The sequence below is a fragment of the Talpa occidentalis genome, unplaced genomic scaffold (genome assembly GCF_014898055.3).
Source record: "Talpa occidentalis isolate TD23 unplaced genomic scaffold, MPIMG_talOcc4v2.1 talOcc4.14, whole genome shotgun sequence".
NCBI classification, from domain to species: Eukaryota; Metazoa; Chordata; class Mammalia; order Eulipotyphla; family Talpidae; genus Talpa; species Talpa occidentalis.
The window spans coordinates 32,998,005-33,022,147 of NW_023601433.1; the positions used below are offsets into that span (position 1 = coordinate 32,998,005).

Consider the following 24,143-nt stretch of genomic DNA (forward strand, 5'->3'; position numbering starts at 1 on the left):
TTCTTTTAAAAGAATAGAGAGAGGGCCTCCCCAGTGGTGCAGAGGTTGAGTGCTGCGCTGTGAAGCTGTCCACAGCCTCTGTAGCGCTGGTTCGATCCTGGCCAGCCGGCGAGGGTCCCACATGGCACGGCAGACCACTCCTATCGCACTCACTGCTCCCCTCAGCAGTGCATTTCGTCAGTCTGCCTGTTCTGTTTCCCGCTCTGTCTTTGGTGAATCCTCTCACCCTCCTGCACATCTGGTCTGTACCCCATTTCTTGTATCAATCAATCAATCAATCAATCAATCAATCAATCTTTAAAAGAAAAGAATAGAGAGAGGGATTTGGAATCTTTGTGTGATATACTGTGGTATGAACATGTGTATCTTATCAACATTACCTTATTAACATTCTTAGCTGTAATTTTTTTTTGTAATATTACCTTGATTGCTTGTTTACCAGCAAGGTGGACTAATAACGTCTATCCTGTTAGTAGGCTTTACGTGGTATTAGGACAGTGTCCCTCTGGCTGACTGTAGCAGCAGGAAGGGCACAGAGCAGGATCTCTATGACCCGAGCAGATGGATGAAGAAGGACTCCTGGAGCCCTCAGTGGCTTTTGCAGGCTTTTATTGGGATTTACGAGGTACATGGCAGGCAGGGGTAGTGATATGTGAGTATGTTGGTAGATGTTGTCTCTGAGGATACCCTCCCTCTGTGTTTTCTCAGTTCTACAAGGGGATCTTGGGGTCTCTATTTTTGAACAATAGCACAGAGGTTGTCCTTTCCCGGTGTGGTGCCTGCAGTTCACTTTGATGGTGCATCCTGTGCCCCAGTTCACCTGGGTTCTAAAGCACAGGTGGGTGGGCACCACAGGCCTGCAGCAGCTTTGCTCAGTGTGCACTTCCCTACTGAACCTATTTTGGGTCCCTCCCTCTCTCTGATCCAGGGGGTGGTTTTGGGTGTTCCTGACTTCCCCCAATGGCACAGGGACTGTGCCTTCCTGGTGTCCATGGTTTACCTTGATGGCTGGAATCTTTTTGTATGAGAAAGAAAATTCAACAGAAGACTCAAATTCTTGTTTTTTTTTTATTTCATTGCTTAATATTTCAATTTATTTTTCTTCTAATATGAAAGTTTCTAAATAATGATTACAGTAGTTAAAATAATCTTTTCTTTTAAACGTGTTATAACAGCTTTAGAATAAAATTATTTCATATTTAACTTTTAAAAGTGTTGTAACAGCTTTAGAATAAAATTATTTCATATTTAACTTTATTGATTTTGAATTAAGAAATTCCACTTTAAAATGAAATTCTTGCATTCCAGAGAGTAATAGCCAAAAAAAATGGGAGTAAAACTATATTGTTTTAAAGCTTCAATAAATAAATGTTTTGTAGATCACTAATATTCAATAGCATTACTTGGAAGATGGTCTGGTTTGCAGAAACATATTTCCATTTTGAAATGCCTCATAAATTAATTTAAACTTACTGCATAGATGCGAAGAAATATAAAAGCTTTGAGTTTTGGCTATATTAAGATTTTCAATATCTAAAGGACTCAACTGACAAGATTATGAAAAGACAATTGACTTTTGTTTTCCCAGCGAGCACAATCAGATGAACTGGAAAAAATTGAAAAGCATGGCCGATCCTCTAAAGACAAAGAAAATGCCAAGCCTCTGGACAAACCTGAACAGTAAGCATATTACTAATTAGGCTCTTGTGGAGGCCTTCAGATCAGGGGTGGGTTCTATCCATTTGAACAATGCAAGGCCTTCTCTACATATTGTTATAAAAGATACAGGATAAACATCTGTTTAAATGAAATATGTTTTTCCTCTTAACTTGACTTTATTTCCTTAGGTTCCTTTATGAACTGTCACTAATCCCCAACTTTTCAGAGCGAGTTTTTTGCATCCTGTTCCAGTCCACATTTTCAGAAAGCATATGCTCAATTCGACGCAAACTGGAATTGCTACAGAAATTATGTGAGGTGGGTCCATGGAGAGCTGATTGGACATTGATATTTAATACTGTTCACTCAAGTTCATATTTAAAAAAAAAGTTTTATTTATTTTCTCTAAATGGTCATGAACTTTAAAGGCTAGAGTTCCAGAGAAGAGAACATATTATGATTGAGCTTCAAGATCAAAGCAAATGATCAGATAGGCTATAAGGACTGAAGGACCACATTGTCAGCATATGCTCATTACATGTAAATATCAGAGATTTCTATACCTTTTACTTTTACCATAGAAAATTTGCATTTTCATATATCAGATTTCCTATTTAATATTATTTGAAGGCATTTATTTACTTCCCTTCAATTTAGGAATGATCCCTTAATAAATTGTTAATGATTCCAACCAAGTGATTAGGAATTTAAGAGGACATGGATATTTTTATAAAAACAAAGGATAGGTGTGGCAGAAATTACCAATATTAACATTTTAAAAATTGTCAAAAGATCAATAGTAGCATTCATTCTGGTTGTAGTAAGTCATTTTGAAGAATAGTAAGATGTTATTAAAGTCATATTTAAGAGAAAGTGGCAGGCAAATTCAAGTTAAACTTAATGTTTTGGAGTAAATGAGTGTGAATTTTTTAGGGATAAATAGAAATATGGCCATAATCTTTATAATTATTTTTTTATCACACAACTTATGCCATAATTTTGGTATTGCTCCTGAAGTAGGTATAACAATCAGGATGATGAAAATGACATAAATTTGTAATAATCTCATTATAGTCTTATTTGGTTTCTTGCAATTGCACCATAGAAATAAACTATATTGGTCTCTTTCATCTTACAAAAAGCATATCTGAATGCTTATTAAAGTTAACTTTGGATGTACTGTTATTCAAATATACTGTTGGAGCACAAAAGTTATCAGGGTGCAAGCAATCAAAACAGCATCAGACAGATTAGGAAAGGAAAAAACAATTAAATACCATATATAGAGAGAATTCAAATAGTTGTAAAGTATTGTTAGTAGGCAGATTGAGAGGCACCCTGGCACCCCCAGTCTTACATATGCTGAAGAGGTTTTGCCATCTGGCACATAAAGACAGATCATACTTAGTATGAAAGAACTTTCATGGAATTCATGTGCATAGAGTGAGAGGATAAAATGATAATAGTTTCTCAATAAAACACCCAGAGTTCTCCATTCCCTTGTGCATAAATGCCAAACCAAATAGTGCAACCTGTAGTGGAATTGCTGAGGCCCAAAAGCTTGCCACAAATTTAAGGCACCTTCTGACAGAGACCCATAGGAAAGGGCTGAGAGTGTTAAGGATGCAAACTGATTGGCAGACCAGGACCCCCAAACTTGCATGCTCTAAATGCATTTAGCCATCCACCACATAAAGATAAAGCATATTCTTAGTGTGAAAGAACTTTAATAGATAAGTGTGCATAGAGAAAGGAGAGAAGAAAGTGTACTATTTTTCCAGTGAAACACCCAAAGTTAGTTTCTCAGTGAAATACCCAGAATTACCTATCCCCTTGTGGATAAATGCCCAGCCAAACAGGGTTGGCCCAAAGCAGGGCCACTGAGGCTCAAAAACTTGCCACAAGTCTAAGGCACCTTCTGGAAGGGATCCACAGGGAAGGGGCAGAAGGGGCCAAACGAGAAAAAATAGAAATAAAGCAACATCTGCTATTGTCAGTCTCTCCGTGGGTTTCTCACCCATGTCTCTCCCAAGTATCTCTACGTCTTAACTCCAGTGTCTCCTTCCATGTACCCCAAGTCCCTGGTGCAAGTCCAAAGCTGAGATGCAAGTGTACCCTCTTCTAAATATTTCTCTGCTCCATGTGTCTTCTCCTATCTTCTTCCAAGTCCTTCTCAGTCTTTGTCAGTTTCTCCTCCCTGCTCAGCTTATCCCTCATCAGTTGGGGCAGGAAACATTGAATCTCTCTTTTTTAATGGAGATTACACTCTGAAAAAATAGAGGACAGGCAAGTCTGGGAGGAAAGGAGTAAAATCGAAGTATGAATCAAGAAAACAGCTGCCATTGTTAGCCCCCACATCTGTCTTCACCCATGTGTCTCTTCCCAGTGTCTTTATATCTCTCAACTCCTTGTGTTTACTTCCAAGTCTCTCAAATCCCTGGTGCAAGTTTAAAGCCAAGAAGCAAGCAGGACTTCTTTTTTATGTCTCTCTGCTCCGTGTGTCTCTCTTCCTGCATCTCCAAGTCTTCTATAGCTACATGTGTTTGCTCATCTCTGCTCCTTATTAGATGGGGCAGGGAACATAGAAACTCCCCTTTCTGTGGAGATCTCTCTGTTGCAGAATGATGTAGCGGAATAGAAATTTTTATTCTGTGTTTTAAGACCTGAGACATCAAGGACAGAGAGGAGACTTAACATGACAGACAAGTAGGGGATGATCATACCTTTACTCTGAAAGTAAAAATGAGAATTCTCTTAGATTCTTACACATTGAGAAAACATTTACTGATAAACCTATATCTGGATGAGACCCAAAACTATATTCTTCTGGATCATAAAAGGGAAGGCAGTGATTGTTTCTTCCAAGGGAAAAGGCAAAAGTTTAGGACAAAATGATCTCCTCTTTTATTGTGGAGGTGCAAAAAGACTTGGACAAGAACAGATACTTTTCTTAGCCTCAGGGACCTGATGACTCATGAAAAGCAATTTGCATTAAAGTAAAGATGATCTGTCTCTTGAGGTTCAGAGGGTCTTGATTGACTTCTAGTTCCCATACAAAGGTGATAAGAGTCCTACACTGGCCCTATTGAGACAGTCTATCTGACACTTTTATTTTGGGGGTGTATGGGTAGGGGACTGACCACACAATATCTAATAATCAATAATGATAAAATGTGGATGTAACCTGAGTTATTAGTATAAAATAAATATCTGTAATTGATAAGATAATTCAAACAAAATTTTGTGTAAGAGAAATTTTTTCTTATCCTTTTTTACAGACATTAAAAAATGGCCCAGGGGTTATGCAGGTTCTGGGTTTGGTTCTTGCTTTTGGCAACTACATGAATGGTGGAAATAAGACTCGTGGACAGGCTGATGGTTTCGGATTAGACATTCTTCCAAAACTGAAAGATGTCAAAAGCAGTGTAAGTATTTTGTATGAATGAAATTATGCAAAATAAGGATTAGACATTTTGTTATGGAATAAGGTTAAGAGTTTCTTCATGTTCTGAACTAAATAAAAGGAATAGATAGCATTGATGTAGTAGTGATTTAATTAATTATAATGCTTCCTAGGGTAATTTCAAATCATATCTCTAATGAATAATTGAGGGAATGATATTTTATGGTAAAAATAACTCTTTTTTCACTCTATGTTTACTATGTCTGCTAATATATGTCCTTGTGGACTGTGGAACTCTGAGGAAATTAATTTCCATTAATTAAACATGATATCTGGCACCAGCCAGCAGTAGTATGTTCTTGAGTTCCTTACTCAAGACTGCAATGAGGACTCTAAACCACCAGTTAATTTTGAAGTTGAGATTTATTTATATGATAGAGCAACAGTGACCTCCACAGAGCCCTCAATGGCCTCTCCTTGTATAGTCTGCAAGGCGCCTAATACAAGGGATGACTTTATTCTACATATGAGAGGGGAGGAGAAAAGAAGAGGTTTTAGAGCTGCGTAGCCATGTGCCACCTATTCAGAAAATGAACGACAAACCCTGCCCAGAGGCAGGGATATTACTATGAGGACAAGGTCAGAGTAAGTTCAGTGTTTGTAAGACACCTGTGCCACAAACAGGTCTGACCACAGGCCAGTAAATACTCCACTCTGCACTTACTGGACTGATGGCTAAAACAAAGAAGTTACTAGGAAGAGAGAGAATTAAGTAATGATTTGCTGTTAATCATTAAGCAATAATTTATATATACTATTTTTTTAAGATTTATTTATGCATACAAGAACTGGGGTACAGGCCAGAGGTGTGGGGGGTGAGAGGATTCACAAGAGACAGAGTGGGGTACAGAACAGGCAGAGTGACTGAAATACACTGCTGAGGGGAGCAGTGGGCGAGACAGGAGAGGTCTGCTGTGCCATGTGGGTAGCTCCCTGGGTGTGGATCAAACTTGTGCTGCAGTGGCTGCAGATAGTTTCATAGGTTGAGTCTTAACCCCTTACACCACCAGGGAGGCCCTATATATACTGTTAGTATTTATGTTTCCAAGACTACATGCAAAAGGAAAGAAGAAAGTGCATCCAAAGGCCCAATTCTTCTTCTTTTTTATGGTAAGCACTAAAGGCCAACAGAACTTGTTTTTTAAATTCTTTTTTAAATTGAGATAATATTGGTTCACAACCCTGTGTATGATTTAGAGGCATAAGATCACAGCCTTCAGATATATGTTAACACACCACACCCACCACTAAGGCACTGAAAGTCCTCCATGGTAATTCACTGTGGCCCTTCCAACTTTGTTCACTACCTCCCTTTGGTAACCACAATGCTCTAGCCAGATTTTTAGGGTTTGTTATTGGTGTGGTTTTTATCTGACCCTTTGGTGACATATTTCTTACCCACATTTAAAAAGCAAAAAATGGGCCTCCCCGGTGGCACAGCGGTTGCACGCTGGGTTGCGAAGCTGCCCGCGGCCTCTGTGGCGCAGGTTCGATCCCTGGCTGCTCCCCGGCCACCAGAGGATGGTCCCACATGGCGCGCAGACCTCTCCTGCTGCCCGCTGCTCCCCTCAGCAGTGTACTTCGGTCCTTCTGCTTGCTCTGCTCCCTGCTCTGGCTCTGGTGAGTTCTCTCACCCTCCCACGCTTCTGACTGTACCCAGTGCATGTATAAACAAAACAAACAAACAAACAAATAAATAAATAAAACATGCCTCTATAAAAAATAAATAAATAAACTTAGAAAAAAAATAAAAAGCAAAAAATGATGAGTGAATTTGAAAGCATCCAAACCCAGAAATTAAGTGAAATACCCAGTTGTGAGTCCTTACCAGCAAGCTCAAGAACAAAAGAAAATACCCAAAAGTGGAGAAATAAAAAGAAGTTTAATATAAGTGTTTATTTATATAAAAAGTGCAAAGAGGGGTAGAGAAAGCCAAAGATGAATTAGTGAGGGACAAATGATGTGGAGGTTGGCTTTGAGGTAGCTGAGCCCATTCTCAGTAACCTGTAGTCCTCAGCTGTGCTGCCATACCATTTATCCTACCGACATCAACTGAGCAGAGAGTAAGTGCTGGAAGGAAGTGTCTACTCTCCACTGCCCTACTTCTTCTACCTTCCCAGCAGTCCCCTGATCAGGTTCAAGCATGCTAATCATGCTTGCTAGATGGATGGAGTTGGGGCTGGGGAAGATGTCACTCAGTCTTCTGGCTTTAATGCCAGTCTGCTGGCCCAGACCCCAGTTGTCTCCTCTGACAAATCCTATCTTTCATTTTTGTAAAAATTTCTATGGTGCTGAATTCAAATATGTAGGGCCTAGGGGGACGCCTCAGAAGATAGGCCTCTCTAGGGTTGCAGTATATTCAAAGGAAATACCAATTAATCATGTGCAAAATCCTCCCTCCATTCCTAGAAAGTGGTTCAAGTACAATAAAAGGCTAAAAATATTAGTCAACAAATAGCAAACAGATCACAGAAAAATTCAGTCAAAAAATCAAGAAAAACTCAGAAGTGGTTGAGAGAAATCATTTTTTTCTCTACCCATATCCAATTTCTATGAAATAATACAGCAAAAGACATTTGTAAATTAAATCTAATATCCATTAATTTGGTCTATTTTTGAATAAACTGAAAGGGCAGAATAACTAAGCATAACTTACTTTTTTCATTCTGTTGCAGCTTTCTATAAGGAATATTAGATTGAACTCTCAACATTTGACCTGTGCAAATTTCAGGAGCTAGGCTAGAGGGCAATTTCACTGTATTCTACCTTAGATTTCTTCTTGATGTTCCCAAGGCTTTCCTTTCTGGTTTCTCCAGGCCTAAAAATAGAAGTAACCTACCCCACCTACTCTGGAATATTCTGGAAACCTGCAGACAAAATAATAGGCTCTCTTCTTGGTTCTGCTAAATTTCAACTCCCAGAAACTATCCAATGAAACCTTCATTAATGAATCATATTTCCAATTCTCCAGTACTAAGGATAGACAAATAAATTCCTCTATTATAAACACAATGTCATAAGTAATAAGAACATGCATCAATAGATCTGTATACCTCAAATCGATTGTCAGCTGTTTGATTTCTCTATATTTCTCATATAAGTAAAAGATACCACCGTATCATGATGGTATCAAGATTAGATGGAAAAATGTAAATACAATTTGGTTCTGCTCATAAAAAACAAAATTTAACATAGCTGAAGATATTGGTCAGGTAAAAGAAAAATAATTTTCCTTGAATTAAAAAAAAAGCATTTCAAGCAAAAATAAATATACTAAAATTATGTTCATCTTCAATAGTCCATCAATCCTATGAAGAAATTTCTCACTCTTGGGCCTCCCTGGTGGTGCAGGAGGTTGAGCGCTGCACTGTGAAGCTGTCTGTAGCCTCTGCAGTGCCAGTTCGATCCCCGCCAGCCTCGGAGCAACCCATGAGGCAGGCAGACCTCTCTTGCCTCTCCTGCTGCTCCCCTCAGCAGTGTACTTCGTCAGTCTGCCTGTTCTGTTCCCTGCTGTGTCTCTGGTGAATCCTCTCACCCTCCTGCACGTCTGGCCTGTACCCCAGTTCTTGTATAAATAAATAAAAATCTTTAAAAAAAAAGAAATTTCTCACTCTCAAGTGCCATCAGTTAGCTTGGTATTTATTTATTATTTATTATTTTTAAATTTACATAAATATTATATTAAATCATTGGTAATTTTTGAACAACATGTCCTCTCTCCCCTCCGTTGTACTCCCCATGGTCCTCCCAACATCATATACCTGGTATCCATGGCAATAGTCCCTTGTTCTCTTCCCTCCCCTGTTTTGACCCTTCCACTGGCCCCTCCCATTATGTATGCCTCAGATCTATTGTCAGCCCTGTTTGTTTTCTCTATACTCCTTATATAAGTAAAACCATCCAGGCACCTTCCTGGTGGCCTAGTGGCTACGTCTCAGCACTATCACCACTACAACCTGAGTTTGATCCCAGGCCATGAAGCTGCTTCCACATATGGCAGTAACAGACCTCTCCTGTTTTGCTTGCTGCTCCCCATCACAGTGCATTTCAGTAAACCCACCTATTTTGCTCCCCACTCTGTCTCTGGTGAATCCTCTCATCCTTGCACCTCTGGCCCACATCCCAGTTCTTCTGTGCAAAAATTAAAAATAAAGTAAAACCATCCAACATTTACCCGTATTTATTTTTTTCCTTCTGACTTATTTTGCTTAGCATAGTCCCTTACATCTCCCTCCATGTTGCCACAGATGGCTTGAGTATTACACCTTATGGACCTAATAGAGATCTATAGGGTGCTATAGATACTACAACCCCACAAAAGAATTTACGTTTTTAAGTGTACATGGAACATCATCTAGGGTTGACCACATATTGGGCCCCAATACAATTATATATAATTCATGAAGATTGAAATTATACCAAGTATAATCTTGGACCATAAAGGTATCAAACTAGAAATCAACTACAAAAGAAAGCAGGATAAACCACTATACATGGACACTGAACAGTATATTACTGTGAGACCAATGTGTCCACAAGGGAATCAAAGAAAAAAATTAATGCTTGAGACAAATGACAATGAGGACACACTATTCCAGGACATATGAGGTACAGCAGAAGCAACACTCAGAGAGAAGGAATTAGCAATACAAGCTGACATCATGACAAGAGATATCTCAAATAAATATACTTGTCTCTAATATTGACAAATTAGAAAAAGAACAAAAAATCCAAAGCAAGTAAGAGGAATGAAATAATAAAAATTAGAGCACAAATAAAACAAATAGAATTCAAAAAATACAGTTCAAAAGACCAATGAAGCCAAAAGCTGGTTCTTTGAATAAATAAATATGTACATACATAAACAAATAAATAAATCAGTAGACAATCTCTAGATAGACTCACTAAGAAAAGAGGAGAAAATTCAAATGGATCAAAAACAAAATCGGAGAGTTACACCACAGAAATTTAGAGGATAATAAAATATTATTATAGACACATAAGCAAACATCAATGAGGTGGGCATATTTTTAGAATTATATAATAAAGGATGAATAGGGAATAAATAGAAAACCTGAATAAACCAATCATAAGCAAGGAAATTGAAACAGTAATCAAAAATCTCCCCCAAAACAAAAGACCAAGATCTGATGGTTTCATAAATGAGTTCTACCAAACTTTCAAAAATGAACTAATACCTGTCCCATTCAAGCTATTCCAAAAAATTGAGAAAGAATACTTCCAAACAACTTTTATGAGACCAGCAATACTCTGATACCAAAGCCAAACAAAGCCAACACAAAAAAGAAAAATGACAGACCAGTCTCCCTAATGAACAAAGATGGTAAAATAAAATCTTAGCATACAGTGTCCAACAGTGCGTTAAAGGGATCATACATCATGACCAAGTGGGATTTATATCAGGAACACAAGTATGGTTTAACATCTGAATATAAATAAACACAATTCACCAGATCAATAAAAAGGAAAATGAAAACCATAAATCATATCAATAGATACTGAGAAAGCATTTGCTAAGTTTCACCATCCATTTATGATGAAAAAACGTGATCATCTGTGGGCCTCCCCTGGTGGCACAGCGGTTGAGCGCTGGGCTGCGAGGCTGCATGCAGCCTCTGCAGCTCTGGTTCATTCCCCAGCTGCCGGCGAGGGTCCCACAAAACAAAATAAAACAAACAAACAAAAAAACCTGACCATTTGGAGCTAAATAGAATGCATCTTCACATAATAAAAGCCATATTTGACAAACCCACACCTAACATCATTCTCAATGGTGAAAAAAATGAAAACCTTTGCGTTGAAGATCTGGTACCAGACAAGGATGTCACTCTCACCACTACTATTTAACATACTTCTATAAGTGCTAGCTAAAGAAATTAGACAAGAGAAAGCTATAAATGGAATATAAATTGGGAAATAAGAAGATATCATTATTTGCAGATTACATTATAATATATGTAGAAAACTTTAAAGATAGATGGGGGAAAAAAATGAACCAGTCCAACTAAGTGGCAGGTGACAAAATCAACACAGAGAAATAATTTGCATACCTATGGGCTGTCACCTAGAAGAAAATATTAAGAAAGTCATCCTGCTTACAATCTCATCAAAAACTATTAAATACCTGGCAATTAACCTAACAAAGGATGAAAGAGTTAAACAAGGAAAACTATAAAACACTGTTAAAAATATAGAATAAAAATAATAGTAAAGATATCTCCTGCTCATGGATTAGAAGAATCAATGTCAAAATGGGCATACTACCCAAAGCAATTTACAGACTCAACACAATCCCAATAAAAATATCATTGTCATTCTTCAAAGAAAAGGAATATGTATAACAGAAATTCATATGGAACCACAAAAGACCCTGAATAGCCACAACTATCCTAATTAAAAGGGAGAAAAATGGTGGTGTTACACTTTCAAGCTTCAAACTATACTACAAAATCATCATAATTAAAGCATTATGGTATTGGAACAAGAGTAGACACATAGACCAATGTAATATAATTGAGAGCCAGAAAAGAAGCCACACATTTATGGAAACAAATCCATGACAAAGGAGCAAGGAACATCCACTGGAACAAGGAAAGCTTCTTCAATAAATGGATGTGGGAAATTGGTCTGTTATATGCAAACTAATGAACTAGATCACTACCTCACATCATACACAAAAATCAGCTCTAAATGGATCAAAGACTGAAACCATAAAATACACAGAAAAAAACACTGGTCTAACATTTCATGATATAAATTTCAAAAATATCTTTGTGGACTCGTCCCCAGCAGCACGGAAAACAAAGGATCAAAGGATAATATAAAGAACTAGCTAGAACTTCACCAAACTAAAAAGCTTCTGCACAGCTTCTGCCCAGAGATAGTATCCAGGATGGAGCCACCCTATTGAATGTTAGAAAATATTTGCACACCATTCATCTTATAAGGTACTGACATTGAAGATCTAAAAAGGGCTCATATGACTCAACAAAAAGAAAGACAACAATCCAATAACAAAATGGGCAACAAAGCTAAATAGGCACTTCTCCAGAAAAGACGTACAGATGGCTATTTGCAGCAACATGACCAGAACTGGAAGGAATTATGTTGAGTGAAATAAGTGAGAAGAAAAAAGATAAATATTAGATGGTTTCACTTATATGTGGAATACAGAGAAACCAAATAATGGGTCTGAAAAAGACAAACTTTAAAACTAGTCCTTGAAAAGTGCGTAAGTGGATGGGAGGATGAGGTGTGACGATGAGGGGGTTATATAGGGTGTGGACAGTAGAGCATAATGGACTATGATGGAAGACTATGGGTGCTTTTGTGGGGGGAAAGCTATGTTGACCACACCTATGGGAAGAAATCCTATAGTGTCAAAAATTAACAGGGAGGTGAAACTATTCTACTTCTTTCAAAAATGAAAATATGTTTTTTTTGCTAACAAATGCTGTTTCTACAATAAAATTATTAATTTTATTATTGTTGCTGTATATCGCTGTTTTATATATATTTTTATTACTACTTACTCGTATATTACTATGAGGAATGTCTCTAACAGATGTATTACCGTATCATGTCAAATGACATAAAAGACATTCATTTTATAAATAGGGGAAAGTCTTGGTGAGATTAGACAATCCAGAGAGTGTAATTAGTGTCATATGGCATTTTAAATAAAATATATTATTTGGTCTCCCACATTCAGTTTATGTAGTAGTAATATTGAGAAATGTCCAAAACAATATTCAAAATGTAATACTTTTAAATGTGTTTGATAAAAGCTGAATAGCTTTTCATGAAATTTTTAAATATGAAACAAGTTTCCATCTTTTTTTATGAGCTGTGCACATTGCATTATTTATGATTGCTTGGATATTCATCCATCAATCTCAGTTGCTGATATAATACTTTCTAATACATCTATATAATTGTATCTTAAAGGTTCTTAGGCATTAGGAATTATACTTAACTTTTATGTTTTCCTTATTTATAAACTAATAAACCTCAATCAAACTTACTGTTGGAGCAACACCTGTCAGTCCAGCTGTATAGAATTCTCATTGATAGGGCTACTATCTGGAAAGCATTTATATTTGAAATTACACATTTAAGCACCTGCGTTTTCACTTGGAGCTTTAACTGGGAACACTAGGGACAAACAAGAATTTCTGTGCCACTAAACTCTTTTGAAATGACAGATATGATTTAAAATGTAGGCTTTCTTATTCTATTCACCATATTCTCATTAATAAATATGGATTGACTGGAATTTATTTAATACTGTATAATTAATATTTAAAAAATATTTAACTTTGTTTTTTCTGTCTAGGACAACAGCAGAAGCCTTTTGTCATATATTGTTTCCTATTATCTTCGAAATTTTGAAGAGGTAAGACAATTTTTATGGATAGTAATTTTTTACATTTATTCTTGTATGATTTGGCATTGTTTGTTATTGCTGTTTTACCAATGCTGCTGTTTATTAATATTATTTATATTGATGCAAATATGTTTACAAATTATGTTTTTTGCAAACTAGGATTCTGGGAAAGAACAGTCTGTCTTTCCACTACCAGAACCCCAAGACCTTTTTCAAGCCTCACAGATGAAGTTTGAAGATTTTCAGAAAGATCTCAGAAAATTACACAAAGATTTGAAAGGTAACGTATAATCTTATAATAACTCATGATTTTTGTTTATGTATTTTTATATAACAGGATACTTACTTTTCAATGTTTTTGAAGCAAGTAACTTTTATAATCTTGTAAAGAAAAAGAAACAATTACCAATAATGATGTTCTTTTGTTGCTTACAATGTTGCATTTAGAAATTTAGAATGTATTTAGAAATTTGTATTGAATCTTGGTTATTTGAATGGCAATCTCTTTCATCAGGAATAAATTTGATCAACTTGTTTTTACATCAGACATTTCTTTGTTCAAATATAAATAGTCCTTCTTTTGTGCACTTGCCCAAAATTTTGCTACATGTGAACTTCTCTAGGAACAAAATACCTTCTTTCACATATTTGGTTAAAAATAAACACATGTGAATGATGTTTTATCATTTGTCTACAAGTCTTATAGCAAATGGTTTGGAAAAGAGTCTGAAATTATTCAAATTTCTAAATTAAAAATAAAAATAAATTTACAGTAGTTTACAAATTTTTATTGTTGTAAATAAAATTAATTTTACTACTTTTTCATGAGGTTTATTCTTATAGGCATGGAGTTGAGGACACTTTAGTTATTTACACTATGGTGTAGTAAGAATATGGGCAAATAGGAATAAGAAGCAGAGTAGAAGGTGAGTCTGATACTACCTAATTGGTTATGAAAGGCTTGAGGTAGGGATTGTGTAGGAGTCATCCCTCATGAATAATTTATAGGTGAAAAATTTACAGAAAGAAATTTGAGTAGGTAAATCACCAAGTTCCATGGCCTGAGATGAGTGGATTCATGGAGCTGCAAGCAATTCTACCTGATTCAAATGCAGAGTACAGTAAAGTAGAAAGTGAGCAAACCATAGAGATATTTAGTGACAAGATCATGATAACCACCTTGAGCATGCTAGGCAGGAAGACTAAATTGATGTGGGTCATCTCTGTGTGTGTGTGTGTGTGTGTATGGGAAGGAGAATGAGGAGGATGAAAGAAGCATGATAGGGCAAGGAAGTGTCCAAATTCCCCCTTAGTTTTTATTTTATTTATTTATTTATTTTTAAAGATTTCTTTACAAGAACCGGGGTACAGGCCAGAGGCGCGGGAGGGTGAGAGGATTCACCAGAAACAGAGCAGGGAGCAGAATAGGCAGAGTGACGAAATACACTGCTGAGGGGAACAGTGGGCGAGACAGGAGAGGTCTGCTTCGCCAGGTGGGATTCTCGCCAGCCAGCCAGGATCGAACCCGCACTGCAGAGGCTGCAGACAGCTTCACAGTTTGGTGCTCAATGGCCTGCGCCACCAGGGAGGCCCTCTCCCTTAGTTTTTAAAGGCGGGACATGAGATAAAAGTTTTCTGATTGTGTTTCCTATTTTAGTCTATGTGCTTTATAAGGAGTTTGCATTTTATTCCAGATGCAATATGCACTGACTGAAGCAGTTTCCATAGGGAATTAGAACTGACATGTTTTATATCTTGAAGACATTGTTCTGACAAACATGGAATTCAGGAGACTAGTTAGAAAAGAACTCAAATAAAAGATGATAGTGATTTTGACAAAGAAGGGATCAGGGGAGAAAGAAAGAAGTAAACAAACCTTTCTAATTTTTAAGGACAGTGAAGGTGGTAAGGTACTAAGTAATATACAAGTGCATCTACATAATTCAAATAATTATATCACTTCACTTTTGGTGCTTTGGTGGTGGCAGAATATGGCAACATCCATCTGAAGAAGTGTGAGCCTCTACCACTAAATCATATACAGTATTGTACACCAATGTTAACTCTATAAAAATATAATACAATTAAAAATTTGTATACTCCATAATTTCCTTTCAGTCAACATGGTTCAAATACTATGTTTTGCTTTTTGAGCAGTTTTTTACTCAATTTATGAAAGAAAAGCTTTTGTTGGTGATTTTTTTCAATGTTAGTATTCTTCAAATAACTCTCTTTTCTCATCTCTCTTCCCACCACCCATAAGAAAATAAAATTTTCTCAATCTCATAAGCTTTTTTTGTTTATGAATTTTAGACTTTTATGCTTTAAATCTCTTAAGTCTTCATTACTTTTAGTGGTATTTTTTTTCCAGTGGGAGGATGAGTTAATTTGAAGAAAATCAAGTTCTCAGTCATTTAATTCTAAGATTTGATGCCATTTATTCATATTAGAAATAAATAGCAAAGTTGTACTAACTCATTTTCACTAACCACTTGTTTTTCTAACCTACCTTGTGAAAATTACAACTAATTAAAAGTGATTAATTCTCTGTAATTTTGAGTTGATATGATTTATTACAATGCATACTTTTGGAAAAATGTTTTACTTTTAATATATTAGTCAACTTTTTATTAGTTCAAGCCATAAAGTTCTGTTTTACATAGGGATCCAGTATAGTTTTCTCCCAATATTTAAAATGTAGAGCATTCTGTGAAAACTTTCATTAACAGAAATGGCATAAAGGGAAGAAAAAGTTGCCATTACTTATATGAAAAAAATTTGAGCATTCCCAGACCCTAAAATTATCAAATAACATATCATATCAAATCATATAAAATAAAACATCATACATAAAGTAAAACCACTAACAGGGCCTCCCTAGCGGTGCAGTCGGTTGAGCGCTGCACTGTGAAGCTGTCCACAGCCTTTGCAGGTGGGTTTGATCCCGGCCGCAGGCGAGAATCTCACCTGGCGAAGCAGACCTCTCCTGTCTCACCCGCTGCTCCCCTCAGCAGTGTACTTTGTCAGTCTGCCTGTTCTGTTCCCTGCTCTGTCTCTGTTGAGTCCTTTCACCCTCCTGCACCTCTGGCCTGTACCCCGGTTCTTGTATAAAATAAATCTTTAAAAAAAAAAAACACTGACATATATTAAAAACAGGAATGATATGATAAATACATATCCTATATAAAATAGTTTCTAGGGAAGAAGCTTGGCAGGGCAGTCTCCTTGTTGGGGGTTCAACTGCTATAAAACAAATGTTAAATACTATTTTCAATATTGTGAAAAACCTCTTCACATTTATTTTGATTAGCAAACCAAAATAAATAAACCTTGTTAGGTTTATGGCTAGATAATTATACCTTTATTTGATGGTGATTATAAATGAAGGCTATCTTAATTTCTTCCTCTTCTAGTTCATTTTTCTCATATACTAAGATATTTGAATTTTGTGTATTGATTTTGTAACCTGTCACTATACTATACTGCTTTATAGTTAAAATTTTTTCATAGAATTTTCAATTTTCTCTATGTATATCATCATGTGATCAGCAAATAATTACAGTTTTATTTATTCTTTCCCAATTTTGATTTGTTTTATGTTTTTCTCTTGCCTGATTATTCTAGCTAGGGCTTCCAGTAGTGGTGAGAGTGGGCATGTGTGCATTTTGTTAGAGCTTAGTGGAAAGACTCATTGTTTTCACCATTGAGAATGATGTTCACTGTAGGTTTGTCATTTATGGCTATTATTATGTTAGTTATTTATCCCCAGTTTTTTTAGGGTTTTCATCATGAATGGATGTTGAATTTTATCATATGCATTATTTTCAGCATTAATTGATATGATCATTATTTTTTCTTTCTTTTTGTTGGTATTCAATTACATTGATGGATTTTCAGGTATTGACTTATCCTGTATTCCTGACATGACACTTGGTCATGATGTACAATTCTTTTAATGCATGGTTGGACTCTGTTTGCTAAGATTTTATTGAGGATTTTAGCATCTATGTTCATTAGGAAGATAGGTTCATAGTTTTCTTTTTTGGTGTGTTTTGGTCTTTGCTTGGTTTTGGGATTAGAGTATTGTTGGTATTATAAAATGTATTTAAAAGTATTGCTTATCAATTTTTTTTTGAAGAGTTTGAACAGAACAGGTACTAGTTCATTTTTGAAAGTTTGGTAGATATCACTTATCAAACCATCTTTTCCTAGACATTTGTTTCTTGGGAAAGTTTTGATTACCCTTTAAATTTTGTTTCTTGTAATTGGCTTGTTCAGATTTTCTATTTTTCTCAATTTATCATTGGGTGATTGTATAATTTAAGATCTTGACTATCTCATCTAGATTGTTGAAGTTGTTTACATATAAATGTTCATATGTTATACTCTGGATTTCTCCTTTGTCTGTGTAACTTTCCCTCTTTAATTTTTTATCTTATTTTTTTGAGTTTTCTCCCTCTTTCTTTGTGAGCCTACCTTGAGGTTTGTCTTATTTGATTGTTTTCAAAGAATCAGCTTTGGGGTTCATTGATCTTTGGTACTATGTTTTTGATTTCTATTTCATTTATTTGTGCTTTAATTGTATTATTTCTTTCATTCTAGTGGATTTTTTGTTCCTCTTTTTCTAGTTCCTCAAGATAAGAGATTAGGGTTTTTTGAGGGGTACTCTTTTTTATTTCATAATATGGTCCTGTGTTGCTTTACACTTTCCCCTAGTACTGCTTTTGCTGTGCTGGATATCTTTTGCAAGGTTGTATCATTTGTGTCAAGGTATTTTTATGCCTTTGTATCATTTGTGTCAAGGTATTTTTTCTTGTATTGCCTCATTGACCCAGTGGCCTTTCAATCACTATTTGAGGATCTCCTTGTTTTCCTTGAGTAACTGATTTCTAATTTGATACATAAATGGTCCAAGAAGCTACTTGGTATGATTTCAATCTTCAGAAATTTGTTGATATTTGTCTTTTGACACTATATGTCATCGATCCTGAAGAATGATCCATATGTATTTGAGAAAAATACATATTCAGCTATTTGGGGGATGTGGTGTCCTATAAATATTTCTTAAACCATAGTGGTCTAGCTCTTTGTTTAGGGCAATTGTGTCCTGGTTTAATCTGTTTTATTGATGTGTACATGTTGAGAGTGTGGTGTTCAAATCTTCTAACATATATATATATTTTTTCTCAAATATCTGTTTTCAGATTTGATAGTGTTTGTCTCATATCTTTTGATGCTCTTTCATTTTGTTGGTATATATTGATGAATATTATGTCTTCCTGGTGTATTATTCCCCTAATCATTATATAGTGTATTCTGTCTCTTGTTACATATTTTTAGCCAGAAGGCTATTTTATCTGAAATAAGTATGGCTGTCCCTGCCTACCTCTGCATCCCATTTGCTTGTAGGATTATTTTCCAACACTTTGCCGTGAGCCTTTTTTTATCATTAGATCTTATGTAGGTCTTCTGGAGAGAGTTGAAGGTTGAATTCTCTTTCTTCAAACAAAGATACTTGTGTGTTTCAATTCATATGTTTAGTTCATTAACATTTAGAGTGATTATTGATACATGCAAGTCTGATAGTAGCATTTTGTCCATAGTTTTGTAGTTCTAATTAAGGCTCTATTCACTTTTTTGTGTTCATTACTCTCTTTGATTTAAATACCAAAATTCAATATTTCTCGGATGGAGGGCCTAATGATTGCAAACTCCCTAAGATTCTCTTTTACTGAGAAGTCCCTTACTTCTCCCTCATATCTGAAGGAGAGCTATGAAGGTTAGGGTACTCTTGGTTGAGCTTATTTTGAATATATCACTCCATTCTCTTCTTGACTTAAGTGTTTCTTCAGAGAAAACTACCCTCTCATCAACTTTATTATTTTTAATTTGTCTTGGAATTTTGGAAGTTTCCTATTATATATCTTGTTCTAGGTCGCCTTTTATTTAGGTAGCTTGATGTTCTTTTAATTTCCTATATTTATATGTTCAGTTTTTTCTGTAAGTTTGGGAAGTTGTCTTCCCTTTTTTTTTTTTTCTTTTAATGTTTTTTGTTTGTTTGTTTTTAAGTTTTCTTCTCTCTCTTTTTCCTGGTGGGACCTATGATTCTGATATTGCCTTTCCTCATGGTGTCAGATAATTCTTGGCTGTTTCTTCATTTTCCCCCTTTATATCTCTTTTTATTTTTCTAATTTAATCCTTTCCCCATTTGCATCTTCAGGGTCACTGACTCAATGTTCCATTGGCCTATTCTACTTCCATGGATTTCTTCAGATTTTTTTCATCTCCTCCATCTTCTTACATTCTTCAGTTCCATTATTTTCTTTATTTTTAATTAATTTTTTTTATTTATGCATACAAGAACTGGGGTACAGACCAGAGGTGTGGGGTATGAGAGGATTCACTAGAGACAGAGTAGGGAACAGAACAGCCGGATTGACTGAAATACACTGCTGAGGGGAGCAGCGGGTGAGACAGGAGAGGTCTGCTGTGCCATGTGGGAATTGAATTTGTGCTGCAGTGACTGTGAATAGCTTCATAGCGTTTTGTCTTAAACCTGCCAACACCAGGGAAGCTCTCCATTATTTTCTTATTTTAAGTTTCAATTTCTGTCTTTTTCTTCATTGTCTTTCTCATAGCATCCATTTGCTTTTCTGAGTTTTCTTGCATATCTCTGAACTGTTTTCCTGAGTTTTCTTTCTATTGATCTATTTCTTTGATTTTTTTAATTCATGGCAATTTTGAATTCTGTATCCCATAGGATGAAAAACTCCTTATGCCTTTTTCATTGTATTCTGGAGATTAGTTTTCTCTCTGTGCTGTATGTTTCTGCTGAGGTTTTATGTGGGCATTTTTCTTTCTCCCCATTATATATTTGATTTCAGCTTTGCTCTGCTGAAGTTGGAGCTTCTGTTGTATATGTGGGTCCTCTCCCACAGTTCCCCAGGTGGTGAGCACAGAAGCCCAGATCTCATGGTCTCTGGGGTGGTGCTGAGGGTACCTCCTGAAGTACTTCTGAGTTTGGGCCTGGTCACTGGGGTCACTGGGTGGGTGCTTGCTGGACAGTACTTTCTGGTTTTGATCCTCAATGTCATCTATTAATATTTTTTTCTTTTGAAATATATTTAGTAAACTTTGCAACTTCCCCCGACTCAAAATTTATACATCCACTAATAATTACTTCATTCCTTTTCTTTTTTTACTCTTTATTTTAACAAAATGGTGCTGAAAATGGGGAAGGTTTGGAAGGAAATAAAAGGCATATGTAGGAAAACGGGGCCAGGAGGGGAAATACTAAATAATGAGAAAGAAAGAAGGGAAATACGATAAGAGGAAAGGGAGGCAAAAAATAAAGAGAAGAGGGGAGAGAGGAGGGAGCAAAAGAGGAGAGGTAGCAGGAGAAAGATCATGGTAAGGGAATATATCAATTTAAAGGCAGTCTTCTCATCTAGTTAGAAATTTCTCTTCAAAGTCCTTGAACTGCCCACAAGTAGATGATCAGAATTGATATTTGAAATGAAATTTGTCACACATGCATGAGATCCTGCTGTGTTGTACCAGAGGACAAGAGTATGATGAAGATGTGAAGTTAGGGGTAGGCAAAATTCAGTTCTGTAGGAAAGACTGTTTGAAGATGAAAACTGAAATAATAGAAGTTCTGAATTCAAAAGTAGTTATCTCTGATCACCAGAAATGCATATATTGCAGGTCTGAAAACTCAGAACTATAAATAATGGCACAGTGTTTAATTTTAATGTTTTAATCTTTTACAAATGGTATGATAATTAGTACCATGCAGTTATGTTTGAGCTTGAAATTAAAAGAATCAATGCCAGTATCTCCTCCTAGAACCTGCAGTATACAAAGTTGTGGTTTTGACATATAAATATTTACATACATAGTTACTGTATACATCAAATATATAATTTATAATCATTTAAATTTCATTTTGAACCAGGCTTCAGTGGAGAGAATCAATGTGACCTAAGTGGTATTTTCTATGATAATAAATACATATTAACTTTTTTTGACAGACCAGATGTGAAAAGAAAGCCAGTGCACAATAATATACACTCACTATTTATCAGGGGCATATATTTATATAACAGTAACCACCTTGGAGACGTATATTTTAACAGTTATGAAGCATGGTGCCTCCTCTTTCTGAACACATAAGTTAAGGTGCATAGCAAGTGCTGTCAAAGTGAATTGGAGTAGTAATATTCCAGCCACTGTCCTCCATAGTATTGGTATCTACAACTTGATTTTTAGATATGCCTTAAGTTTTGGCTAGATCAGAATCATTAGTAACTACCAGTAAATAATATGTTTGAAAAAATAACTAACTCATTCTAGGTGTCTCTATAGAAATGTTATTCTCACTGACAATCTGAAGCATTACCTTTAGTAATTCTGGAAATTTAGGCATCAGAGTTCAGTTCCCTTGTGTTTATTAAGAGTTGTAGTATACAGTTGTGGTAGTTTCATAGTAGCAGTCATTGTAGTAAATGCTGTATTCTTCTTACTGTGCATAAGGATTGCTATGTTTCATTATGACAAGTGGCAGCAGGATGATAAAGGATTACTCAGAGTCCATGTCCAGAACAATGAGAAGCCTAGAGGGACTACACCAAGAAAGTACAGCCTAGCTCCATGGGCAGTCTCGTTTTGACTTAGAATCAGACAGAAAATGAAAAGATCAAGGAAGCAAGCAGGCAAACGAGGAATGCACAAGTGTATGGGGGATGTAATCAGCTGTCAAGGTTGAGAAATAAGGAGAAAGCCAAGGAAAGTCTCAATGTTTTTGCTACTCTAGCTATAACACCTATTGCTGTCTCTGCACATGCTATTTTCAGCATGTAGAGATCCTCACACCAGGACTTTCACCCTGAGAGGTTCCTTATCAACTTTCCCTGTTTCTGCACAGAGAGGCACAGGATAGTCAAAGGAAAGAATAATCACGGCAAAGACACAAAATACTTGAGGCACATAATAATACAAGTTCCCACAGGTCTGCATATTTTCCCAGTGCAAAATCATTTGATTGTAAAAACCCTACAGAGTGGACACCAATATTTTACCTCAGAACCAGAAATGAGTAAACAGGCACAGAAAGGATATATACTTGTACAAAGTTTCAGAATTATTAATTGAAAGAGCCAGGTTGCAAATCTGGTCTCCAGGATCCATGTCCTTGGCCCTTAGGTTAGAATACTGCTTTCCTAGCTTCTGTACAGCACAAGAGACATTAACCAAAACAGAGAGACGCCCCACTGATTGGGAAAAATATCTTTGCCCTCCATTCAACTGATAAGGGACTGATCACAAAGATACAAAGAACTCACATGGCTCAACAAAAACAAAATGAACAATCCACTCAAGAAATGGGCAGAAGAACTCAAAAGACTTTTCTCCAAAGAGGAAATGCAAATGACCAACAGGCATATGAAAAAATTTTCAACATCCCTGATAATCAGGGAAATGCAAATCCAAACCACACTGAGATACCACCTTACACCAGTAAGAATGGCATACTTCAAAAAAACAAGCAACAACAAATGTTGGCAAGGATGCGGTGAAAAAGGAACTCTCCTACATTGCTGGTGGGAGTGCAAACTGGTCCAACCACTGTGGAAAGCTGTCTGGAGGTTCCTCAGTCTACTAAAAATGGAGCTACCATACGATCTAGCAATTCCACTGCTAGGGATCTACCCAAAGGACACAAAAACTGATTCAAAAGAACACCTGTACCCCTATGTTTATTGCAGCACTATTTACAATAGGTAAAACCTGGAAACAACCCAAATGCCCAAAAATAGTTGACTGGATCAAAAAGATGTGGTTATATACACAATGGAATATTATTCAGCAATCAAAAAAGATAAACTCATGCCATTCGCAGCACATGGATGGAGCTAGAAGGGATTATGCTCAGTGAAATAAGCCAGAAGGAAAAAGAAAAATATCGGATGGTTTTACTTATAGCAGGAATATAGGGGAACCAAATAAGACATCAGTATAAAAAAATAATAACAACAGTACAGAACACAACAAAGCAAAAACAGACAATTATAAACCAGAGACATCCTGCAAGGGAGGAGGAGGGAGAGGGATGAGAGGGAGGGAAGGAGGAGTACAGGGGACTGTGGTGATGGTGCATGGGTGCCTTGGGGAAGGAAATTCTGTGGGGACTCAATCTGAGGGGTGGGGAAGTAAATATTGTCTAAAATTTTTAAAAAATGATAAATGTTAAAATAAATAAGTAAATAAATAAAAATGAAAGAAAAAGAATACTGCTTTTCTGTTTCCTACGTCTGCTGACAATAGTAATGATACCAACAATAATAATGGCTAAATTTAGCCTTTAGTATGTACTGGGGGACAGATTTAAAGTGCTTTACATATTTTAATATATTGTAACAATCCTGGGAGGCAGATTCTGTTGTTATTTGTGTTTTACAGATATAGAACCAGATTTATAGAGAGGTTTACTACCTTTTTAAAAGTCACAGTTATTATGTTTCACCTGTAACTTATAGGCTGGATTTGTCCATGAAAATACTTCATGTTTAAAAACAATCTCATTACTTGTGTTGATCTGCTTTGAGTAACTAG

At 36.1% G+C, this 24,143-nt stretch overlaps 1 protein-coding gene across 2 annotated transcripts in view; it reads left to right on the forward strand.

Moving 5' to 3' along the window:
- FMN2 (formin 2) overlaps positions 1–24,143 on the forward strand; it is a 308,497-nt gene that overhangs the window by 227,829 nt on the left and 56,525 nt on the right. The window contains exons 9-13 of one of the 2 annotated variants that reach the window (XM_037510275.2): positions 1,589–1,680; positions 1,848–1,977; positions 4,938–5,084; positions 13,479–13,538; positions 13,689–13,809. In XM_037510275.2, the coding sequence (XP_037366172.1) occupies positions 1,589–1,680; positions 1,848–1,977; positions 4,938–5,084; positions 13,479–13,538; positions 13,689–13,809 (550 nt within the window). Of the gene's footprint in view, positions 1–1,588; positions 1,681–1,847; positions 1,978–4,937; positions 5,085–13,478; positions 13,539–13,688; positions 13,810–24,143 lie in introns of those variants that run through there. The other variant, XM_054694909.1, reaches the window with a different exon arrangement.